General features: G+C 39.5%; 1 protein-coding gene across 1 annotated transcript in view; it reads right to left on the bottom strand.

The window, feature by feature from the left end:
- MYPN (myopalladin) overlaps window positions 1-11,010 on the bottom strand; it is a 45,090-nt gene that overhangs the window by 7,089 nt on the left and 26,991 nt on the right. The window contains exons 12-15 of the mRNA XM_008947406.1: window positions 2,218-2,439; window positions 1,737-1,886; window positions 717-796; window positions 36-162 (exon numbers count right to left, since the gene is read on the bottom strand). Coding sequence (XP_008945654.1) covers window positions 36-162; window positions 717-796; window positions 1,737-1,886; window positions 2,218-2,439 — 579 coding nt within the window. The remainder of the gene's footprint in view (window positions 1-35; window positions 163-716; window positions 797-1,736; window positions 1,887-2,217; window positions 2,440-11,010) is intronic.

Raw genomic sequence — 11,010 nt, 5'->3', positions numbered from 1 at the left:
GAAAAGTGAGAACGAACCAAGGACCCAGCCAATACCTTACAGTCCAACCTACAGAGTCGTCCTTCATGTGCTACCATGTCACCTGGAGCCTGCAGGAAGTACGGCCTGAAAAAGCGTTCTTGAACTGCCTCTTTGTCTCCCTCTGGCACCCAGGGTCGTGTTCTGCAATACAAAAATGGCATGGGGGTGTTTGGAAGTCAATCTTGTTTTTTTTTCCCTAACGCTTAAAAAAGGGAAGAAATTGTGGAAAATGATAAACAGATAGCTTGGGTTAAAGAAAGAAATGGATTGATTGTAATTTAACACTTGCATGTTTTCCATTTAGAAAGATTATCACATTAACTATATCATGTAATATCTTTGGATTCCCAAGCTGTCCTTCCCTCTTTTTTTTTTCTTTTTTTTTTTTTTTCCTGAATTTAATCTTACTAATCCATCCCTTGCCCTTAACTCCATTGCAACAGGTAAATTGCCCTTAACTCCATTGCAACAGGTAAATGAAATACTTAAACTTCCCTTTATTGGAAGACAACCTTCAGATATAGAAAAACATTCTACAGGTGACCAGTTGGGAGGGAACTGCTGGTACTGTTTCCATTTTATGGTTCAGAACTGAAGTACAGAGTGCATAGTGCATTAAGTACTATAGCTAGTTATTTGGTATACTTTCAGTAAGAAGCATAAAGAGGGTCTGAAACACTTGTCTTTCCTTTTACCTGTGAGGCTGAGTTGTTGATATTCGGCCCCGAATGGGGGTACTCTGAACCATCAGGTGGCCTGAACAACTGATTCTCCCCTGCAAATCACAATGGAAATGGGATTCATAGGTGGTTAATAGCTCATTTTATTTCAAGGTATAAATATTTAACTTTTACAATGTATTACGATTTATTTTTTTTTTAAAGTGACTGAACTATAGTACAAATTCTACTTCTTCAAAGCAAATGCTTTTAGTGTGTGGTGGGGTGCAGTTGCAGCAGGGGTTTCTCTGTGTGCTCAGAGCAGTGTTTCTCTGACTCCTCAAGGCTGCAGCAACACGTTTAGCAGTGGTGCTGGGTAAACCAACCTAAGCAGTGTCTGTCTGTGCTTGTCCATTCCTGCCACTGTGTCTCCACTGGCACTGCCTGCTAGGGCCTTTGTGCTAGTGTACTTGTTTATGCAGCCACACAGAAACTGAAAAGTAGCTGGGCTGAAATATAGTTCAGAAAAATAAGAAACAAACTGGAAAAAGTTGCCTGACCTACTTGTGTGTGCTGCTAAATAAACAGCTAAGCTAGCACATGGGGTGAAGGAGAATGGTGTTAGGGGATGAGACGATTTGTAGATCAACATCTTTGCATCCTAGATAAAGAATAATTGTATTTGGTAATGCTTCCAAATTAGATGTAACTTTTCATTTCCCCTTGCTTTATTTTTCCTGCCTGAAATATCATGACTGTCTTGTCACCATATCTCAACAGATATCTTAGGAGCAGCAGAGGGGGGTGTCAGAACATAGGGCAGGAGTTATTAGTGTGAAAAAATGTCCTTAATGATTGTGACTATGGTGTGACAGAACAGGGGAGCAGTTTTGTCATTCTTCATTACATGGTTTCCTCTCCTGTCCTCTGAAGCATCTGATTTTTGATACAGTCACCATTTCATGTCAGACTAGGTGACCCCATCTTTGTGCCTATTAACATATATTAAAAAGTGAAGAAACAAGCATTTTTATAGAGGAAAATAAAACGTCTTACTTGTGGGTTTGCAGCCATAATCGTATAGTTGCCATCATCATCATTAGTAGACGTTTCAATATGTAAAGAACATGTTCCATCTTCTTCTCTGCTCATTTTGAAATGTGGGTTTTTCTTTGAAATCTGCTTGCCGTCCTTGAACCAGTAAACCTGTAGAGATCACAACACCCCCCACACACATACCCATGACTTAACACTTGCTCTGTAGTGGAATAGTGACTAGAAAAAATATAGATGACAGGACAATTGCTAGTAAAAATTTGAGAATATTATAAAATTTGCAGATCAGCTACGATGTGAAATAGAACGATTCCAGGCTGAACTCAGAAAGCATTTCCTCTACGTAGCCGGGCCTGTCAGGTCCTCTTTTCTTGGCTATAGACACATCACTGGTTATCACAGATCAATTCTCATCTTTCTCAGAAGTTCATTTCTGGGGGGTTTATGAAATTTCTCTTGGAATCAGGTGAGAATGACCTACCTTGGGAACAGGTATTCCAACTATTTTGCAAGTGAATGTAATAGGAGATCCTTCCGTTACCCGGAAATGCTTGAGTCGCTTATCAAAGATGGGTGCTATGTATTTGCCTGTAGGGATTTCCTCGTGCTGCACTTCATCGTCTGACTCATCCACCGGCGTACGCTCCAGGCGAAACTCAATTTCATTCATCAGCCTCTGCTCAAAGCTTGAAATTTTGTATTCCTGTGAGAAAGAGGCACGGTTCTCAGCAAGAAGAGTCGTGTTCTGTGGTATTGGCAGTCATTTGCACTTTCAGACTAGTTCTAAAGTGACTGAAAATAAAAAAGCCTGCCTAAACTAGGCCATATTGAAATAGTCAGAATTTCATCGGCAGGCAAAGATTCTCACTGCAGCTTGTTTGCAGAATGTAGCTAGGGAAACTGAGTTTTCTTCAAAGGCAGCTAGAAAACCAAAAGTAATTCCTTGAAGTCCCTATGAAAAAACTATACTTTTGCACACTGTTGATCAAAAAAGATTATTAAAATATTCCAAATTTTTGAGGAGTTTGTGTTCCAATATTAGTCCTCTGCTATTTATAGAAATTAATACTGGTATACATTTCAATTCAGAATTAAAGAAAGAAAACTATACCTCCTAAAAGAACAAGCTAGGAAGAAAGATTTTCATAATAATTTACCTTCAGGTTAAAACTTGACCAGATTTCTAGCTGCTGTAACTGAGAAAGCAAAACAGATCACATTTAAATCCTTAGAAGATTAAGCAGATGATGCAAGAAACCCAGTACATTCTTACATAAATGATCATTTGCAGGTAGTTTGACGTGATTATAAGCCTCTTCCTAATCACCCGAGGTCAATTAGAAACCTACTGTTATTTAGCACACGACTGGCTGTTTTGCATGAGGATGTCTCTTGTCTAGACCCAGAGCCTTTTGACCAAATGTCTGTTGCTGTGACAGGTGAAGCTTCAGACCACCGGCCAGCACCAGTTTTTGTCGCCAAACCAGTGTTTACCCTGAGTGTGGTGGAGCACTACGGAGAAAGCTGAAAGGACTTTTCTGGTAGCAGACACTGCCTGGCTACAGTAACACAGATCTAGCTGCAAGAATATGTGCCTTAAGTCATTATGAGGTAGCTTGTGGGAAAGTTTTTATTGCCCTATGCAGGCCTGTAGCAGTAACCAAATCAGTCTGCGCAGACCTGGGTTTATGCCATTTTGGAGTCCAGATTTCCTGCTTCTACTGAAGGGCACTGACATCTCTGAGAGCAGGCTTATATTTTACTCTGCTTCTCTGGCAAGTGTGGATCTTCAGAATCTCATTTTAATCTGTCAGGCAGTGCCAGTATGATGTGTTTTGTTGCTCTGTTGCAGGAAGGAGATGATCTGCGGCTTGGAAAATAAATAGCTGAGCAATTCTAAAAGAGCAATTCTCATTTTTAAAATAGAATTTTAGAAACTGGTGAATAGTAAATAAGGATGTAGCCTATCCCTGCATATATTGCATTTGTGGAAAAAACAAGGCTCAGAAAATGCACCTTGTCTGAAATCCTACAGAAAGTTAAAGAACCAGAAAAGATTCCAAATCATTAGGACTTACATCCCTGATCATTTAGCCACTCCTTCATACTGCTGAATATACTCTTGACCAGTATTTCCCAAATAGTAACAAGCAAAGATGGAGAGGCAGCACAAAATTTTAGCTGACAGAGGCTTCTGTTTTCTTCAGGAGACCAAAGAGACAGAATTGGCCAAAGACTGAGAGGTTACGGGAAAGTTTTAAGGAGACAGGGATCTGTGAGACTTGGGGGTGAGAGGAGGAAATCGTGGCAGCCACTAAGTAGAAAAAGTTGGAAATTGCATGGTGGAATAAACATCCTGGTAATATTTTAGTACTGAAATGGTAGATGTTGTATATTGGTTGCTTCATCTAAAATCTGTTCGGGGGGGATTGCTCTAAGTTCAGCTCTGGTAAAGATTAGCTGTGCTAGGAAAAGGCAGACAGCTCAGCATAGAGAAAAGACTTAAATGAATGAACTCTCTTTACTGGAAACTGCGTTCTTCTTCCACTCCTTCCTTCTCTGGTGCCACAGAGCTGTTCCTTCCATACAGCTTTGGAGCAGTGCCCGTAATTACAAGGTAACAGGAAGGTTCACAGGGAGCTCAGATTGTTGGGTTCCCCCTTCCAAGATACCTTCCTTACCTTTAACACCTTCCCTCCACTCTGACAGGAACAATCTGTTCTCTGATACTTTCTTCAAAGGTACTGCTGTGAGTACAGCTTTGCCAAGCAGGAGTTTTGGAGTTTGCGGGTCTGTGGAAGTGTGAGACATGTGCCAAAGGGTGGGAGCCACTAGATGGTATCATCTGCTTTCTTGGTTGGCTTTGCTCTCTGGGCTGGCCAACAGCTGGTGGTCAGCAAACAGCCTTATAAAATTACATCTTGTTGAGCTTTTTTTCTTTCACACAGCATGTCTCAACAAATCACTTTAATAGATCAAATTCTAATCTTAGTTAAGCCAGTGTAAAACTGGAGATTTTCTGATTTCTGACTAACTAAAGCTATCATTTTTCCTGGCTGTAGTGTTCTGAGAGAAAGTTAAGCAGTCTTGATATCAAGAAAAGGCCTGCTTGTTTTTAGGAAGGAAGAATCACATAAAAATCAGGGAGTGACTGCTATGTTCTAAGAAGCAGCTGTGTCAGCAAAATACACTGCAGTCATATTTTGTTTCTAGAGCCTCCCATGAAATAAGGAATTCAAACCTAAGTACTTTGTTACAAGTAATGTGCTGAAGAACTTATTTAGAGCTTTGTTATCCTTCCACTTCTTTGAGATCTTTCAATAGTTTCCTTCATGTTGTTTAGGTAGTTCTAGGCAGCAGAGAGCAAAATCTGTGGGGAAAAAAAAAAAAAAAAAAATTCTCCTGCAAAAGGATTACTTTGTGTGTCTGAATTTTCCAGTAGGAACTGAAGATAGTATACATAATTCTTCTAGGAATAAAATTGTTTTCAGAGATTTCATGTGCTATGTGGCCTTTGGAAATGTGGAGGCTAATTAAGGATTAGTTAATGTAGCTGTAATCTCTTTCCCTCATTTAATGATTTGTCACATGAATAAGTGTCAGGGCAATATAGCAAATATGCTACAGGGAGTCTCATTTCTGCCCGTCTCAACATGTTACTGTTTATTGCATAATGAACCTCTCAAAAATGATGTAATTTTTTCTGGATATTGGTTATATGACAGCATAATTAGAACAGTAAATACACTGTTTTGCAGTGTATATATAAACTGTGTTTATCATTTATCATATCTGAGCACTTTTGAGCAGTTATTCCCTTTGCAAAGATAAGCCATTTTTCAAGTGTTACATGCATTTAGAGGGCAACAGGGCTGATGGACAGAGCAGGCAAAAGTGACTCACAAATTGGTTATCTCAGAAGCTAGGCACAGTAAGTCTGTGAAGAATTTTTACTCAGAGGGCAACTCTAAACTCAGAATAAAATAAGTGGGGATGAAAAGGTCTAAGACTTTTCAGAGTCAGATAGCAATCCAAAAGCAGGCATCTAGAAGACTAAAAATTGGAAGAGGCCTTTTGTGTGAGCCAACACCTTTTCATTTTTTAAGTACAACATAATAAACAACTAAGGAAGAAAAAGTAGAAGGCCTGCATCTGCTTTCACATACATAACTCTTCCATCTGTGTAATATGAAAGTCAGCAGACAAGTTATTTACTGCCCTGTGAACCTAAGCAACAGTTAACATGACAGTACATAAATATGCCACTGGACTATACTAGTTGTATACAATCTTCAACTTTATTGAGTTATATGCATCTTTTATTAGACCTGCAAAGCATGAATGTGATGACTTTTTTTTCAGAATGATGTAACTAATCCATAGATCAAACTTTTCTTTAGTTCAATTTTCTAGGCACATTTTGGAAATGAAAATTGCTAACGACAAGAATAACGTTTCAAATTAAAAAGGCAGTATTGTACTTTTAATACATCCTCGACTGTACAGTTGAAGATTGGGAATCATTGCTTGGTCCCTGAAGTGAGTTCTTCATCATACAATGCTCTCTAGCAGAGGGAAGGAATGGGGCTAGGAAAGCATTGCCATTATGCTTTAAAAGCATATCACATTAATGAGTAAGGTGTTGACTCCAGAGCAAAATGCTACAAAGTGGAGTTAAAAGGCAATGAAATACTGCAAGCTAATGGGAGAGTCCAGTATTGTTTATAGGTAGTTGAGTTTAGCTAGCACTTTTTCTGTTTTACTGTTTTTTTTCCCCCCCAGATTAATTTCTGTCTAAAAGAAGTTGTGGTATGTAATAAGAAATTAATAGTGTAGGGTTGCTGTAGCCATGATGGCCTGCAGGTGAAATCAAACAATAGTGACAGGGGCAATTAGCATCTTTTATTAGTCCGAAGGTACAGGTTTATCTTAAGTTGTCCAACCAACTAACATAAACATAGAGCAATTATTTTCAAACTCAAATTAACCTGATGTTACTTGCTTCTGTTTTAAATCTGAACAAAATTTCTGTGAACATAGAGTATAATTTTTTTCCTGACGTGCTCACGATCTTAACTTCTTACAAATTTTACCTCGTTAAGAAATATGAGCAGTTCTTCATTTTCATGTATCTGCTTGCAGAAGAAAATCTGATAGAGGAAGCAAGGGTTTTAGTGGGGCTGTTTTGAAGTTAATCATGGGCAGGTTTTGTCTCACATTTCTCAATGTATGTGACTCTGGATGTTTGTGCACATACAGAAAAAAAGTGTAAATAAAAGTAGCAGTTTGAACAAATGCACATTGCTGCACCATCAACACTGGGATGTCATTACTGGTGGCCCATGGAAGCACAAGAGCCACTGTGTTCCCGTGCAAACACAACAGCTGCTGGCTGGGAATAGTACAGGCTGACTGAAAATTTAATGCCAACATACATAGACTGAAGGTGTTACACCAAATTTCTTATAATGAAGAGAAATCTCTGAAGTAAGTGGAAATACACATATAGAGAATATAATCTTGCAGGTTTTTGCTTGTTTGGTAGGTTTTCTTCTAGGATTAGCAAGAGCAGGAAATAATTGTTAATATGGCTTTCTGAAGAACTATTTTTATCCAATAAACCATAAAACTATTTCTGAATGTGATTACATAAGTGGAGTAGGGCAAAGTGTTTGTGGCTGTGGTTCAGACAAGTATTTTGTAAAGCACCACATGAAGAACAAGTCGATGTGATCACTTTGTACACTGTTAAAACTAGGCTGCAGTTCAGCATGGTGAGGAGACTAAAGGAAAGAGTACAAAGGTTCAGGCTCTGGTTTAGGGTCAGAAATGTAGGTTTCCAGCTGCTTTTTGACAACTTCCCTGGAGCATGACATTTTTACAGGCAGGAATTCACACACTTGTTTAATGTGGTAGCCAGATATTTAAAATTGTGCTATCTCCCAGCTAGAAAACTAAAATTCAAGCTCCTATCTCGGTGTGTAAATGTTCTGTACAAATTAAAATATAGGTAATGCATATATACTTTATAATTAGATATAATTATCTGTGTGCGCTGAGTAGACTGAAACTTTTGAAACCTGGATATTTCACTTCCTTGCATTAGCAAAAGGGGAGTAGGCAGTGGTGGTCACATTGATGTGGTCAAGATATAGCTAGAAGCGTAGAAGACTTAAAACTGGCCAGAGCAAAGCCAGGAAATGCACTGGTGAGTGGGTTTCTTCAGCAGCTCTGTACCATTTTTCTCTAGCCATCAGCAGCACCTTGTGAGTTGAGCAGCGTTACTGTCACAGACACGTGGAGCGTGTTCAGTATATGATTTGACAACGTAGCTGAACCAGGTTAGTTGCCAGCTTGTGCTCGCAGCAGCATTCCCCTGCTTCCCTCCCTGCTCCTATCCGTACGCTCCCACACGTCCCTCCTGCCATTGCTGGCAGCCATCCCATCCCACAGTGACCTGCTCCGCAGCAGTGAGCTAGAAGAAAGTTCACACTGCCTTGGCAGTGTTGTAAGATGCTGCTGGATGGCTGTAATTTGACCAGTGTGACAAAGAAAATCTTCCGCAATTCAAGTCTTGTTGCAGGTGCAGATTCACAGATATTTGTCTCTGTGATTGATCTGTTTGGTTTTCTGAGCACCTGACAGCAAAGCACCTTTCAAGACAGGGCTCTTACCTGCATTTTACATATGAGAAATTGTGGCCTAAAGGAGCTAAGTGACCTGTTGAGTTAACACAGAAAGTCTGTGACAGAGCAGAGAGCTGGACCATAGTATCCTACATCTTGAATCAAGTGATCTGTCTCCTGGGCCATTCTGCTATCCGGGAACCTTTTTTGGCAAAAAGGGGAATTACACAGACTCCTCTAAGCTTCTGAGCACCCTTGTGTGCAAATACTAGTTCTCAAATCTTGGATCTGGTGAAGTTAAAACCTCTCTTTCTGTTGACTTCAGTAGGATTCAGATCTTCGGGAAAATACATGCCAACGGTTAGTAGCATCAAAATAATCTGATGTTAGCATAGTAACCCATGGAAATTACCACAAATAGAAAGAAAGGCTAGAGGGACTTTATTTTCTTGTCGGTTCTCATGTACTGTATAAAAATGTAATGCTGTTTGCCACTCATTGCCAACTGCAGACAAATTTCCCAGTTTAATCCCAGTTTTGTAACTTTTACTAGATTGACTTTTTGGCAGACTTATTCTAAATCCAGTTAACAGTTCATCTAAGAAACTGGCATGTATTGCATCACAGTGTCTGTTTCCAAGCTGTAACACTTCTCGGCCTTGAAGTCTAATCTAGGCTACTCTGAATGAAATCTTGAGTTTAGTTTGGATTCTCTCTCCTTCCCCTCACTCCCTCTCCCTGTTCAGTGTTGGGAATCAAAGAACAACAGATCTGACGTACATGCTTTTCTTCGCTTCATGTGTCCCATGAAGAGTTAGCAATGAAACAACTTATTTCTTGCAGATGAATTATGTTGGGCCATCTCACATGGCACAAGGCATGAATATCATGCTATCCAAATGTAAACACAAACCTCTGAAGAGTCTGCCAGTCATCTGTGGTACACAGCTAGACAATATTTGAAATACAGTTGAGCTCAAAGTGATTGAGCAAGAGGAAAACAGAAGAGAAAGTAAATGATGTTTGCCTCTCCAGCTCCCACTGACTTATCAGCAGGAGCGTGTGGTTTAGGAGTGTGTGAAAGCCTGAGGAGCTCCGATTCCCTTTCCTAGTGACGACTTCTGCAAGCCAGGATCCTTACCAGGAAAACCTCTCTGTACCATGTTGTTGGTTAAACCTAGCTCTTGAGAAGGCAGCTACAAGTGGTTGTTCAACTATTAATTTCTACAATTATTGGGACTTTATGTCTATTAATAGCAAGATCTGGTAATCTGTCTTGATCAAATTCTTAAATCTCTTCTCATTTCTAGTACAGTACAAAAAAGCTTCTGTGAGAATTCCTTGTGGTTTAATTTCTATCCTTAGTCAAAAATTGCCTACATTTGCTGATCTTAGAGAGATGGTGTGAAGCTTGGCTTTGAGCAAATTTTTTGGTAGGATTTAGGTGTAAATATTGTGCTCTGGGAAACAAAGTTCTTGGTGATTCTTGGGACCTTACTGAGGCTGAGTGCGTAGTATGGAAACTGTGAGAAGATGATTCTGTTTGATCAGTGTTGAGGTGTTAATGGTGATGTGGCCTATGTGATGAGCTGCGTTCTGCATATGGCTTTACAGGCCATGGGTTTTAATGATCTAAAAGCTTTTGGACAAACCATGCATTTCTTCTGCTCTGAAATTTTATATGAAGTATTCCCTAGGAAAAGCAAAGAATTTCCATGTGAGAACTGTGCATAATTTTCTAAACAGCTGTAGGTTTACTCTTTGTCCTAAAAATAAGGCAATGACCACGCTGCTATCTGAGTCTTATGTAAGACACAACCAACCAGCACTGCCATGTGATACTCTTCATAGTAAATGACACAGATATGTGAGTGCAGTTTGTAGTTCTTAGAACCAAAAGCTGAAGCCAAGCCCAGGTACTTAACTCTTCTTTCCTTTATTATTGCACAGTTAATGCCTTTATTTTTATTACTGTACAGGATTTTGAGGTTTAATTACCTCATTTTTCTATTTTGTATTATTTGTATAGCAAAGTTTTGAGGAGACAATATCATTAATTTTCTGAGTGTTGCCTGTAAAGCTGAATTTCCTCTATTTATAGTCCCACTGATGAAGCCTGGAAATGTTTTCAAACACCAGGATGAAAGAATCAGTTTGCATTCCACATATATTTTTTCCATTTGCCAAAATCCCACCAAATTCTCCATCTGCCCTTTTCTCCCCACACATCTTTTTGTTTCTACTTGAAATATTCTACTGGAACATTACCAAGATATTTTACCTGTAAGGCAGGTAAAAGGCCTGATGCACTAGATGGATGGATTTGGGGAATTGGAGATAATACTGGCCATGCTCTCCTTTCATCAAATGGTGCAGTAGCCCAGACACTCACTGAGGTTATGAGACTTTGATGCTTTGTCTCACAGGATTTCAACCTCATTCTCCAAGAGAAAGCTATGAACTCCATGGTAATAAAACATTATGGGGATGGAGATGAGTGGACAGGGAAGTCCTTTGTCCTTGTCCTCTTTCTCTTGGCAAAAATACTGAAACATCCACTACAGCAAGGACAAAAATGCAGGTGTTTGTCCTAGTTCCTAGGAAGGAAGAAAGGAGCAGCTGTCTCAAACAACCCTAACGAATACACT

This window comes from Merops nubicus, unplaced genomic scaffold (genome assembly GCF_000691845.1).
Source record: "Merops nubicus isolate BGI_N331 unplaced genomic scaffold, ASM69184v1 scaffold28570, whole genome shotgun sequence".
NCBI lineage: Eukaryota > Metazoa > Chordata > Aves > Coraciiformes > Meropidae > Merops > Merops nubicus.
Note: the sequence above shows the minus strand (reverse complement) of the source record. Positions and strands in the feature narration are given on the sequence as shown.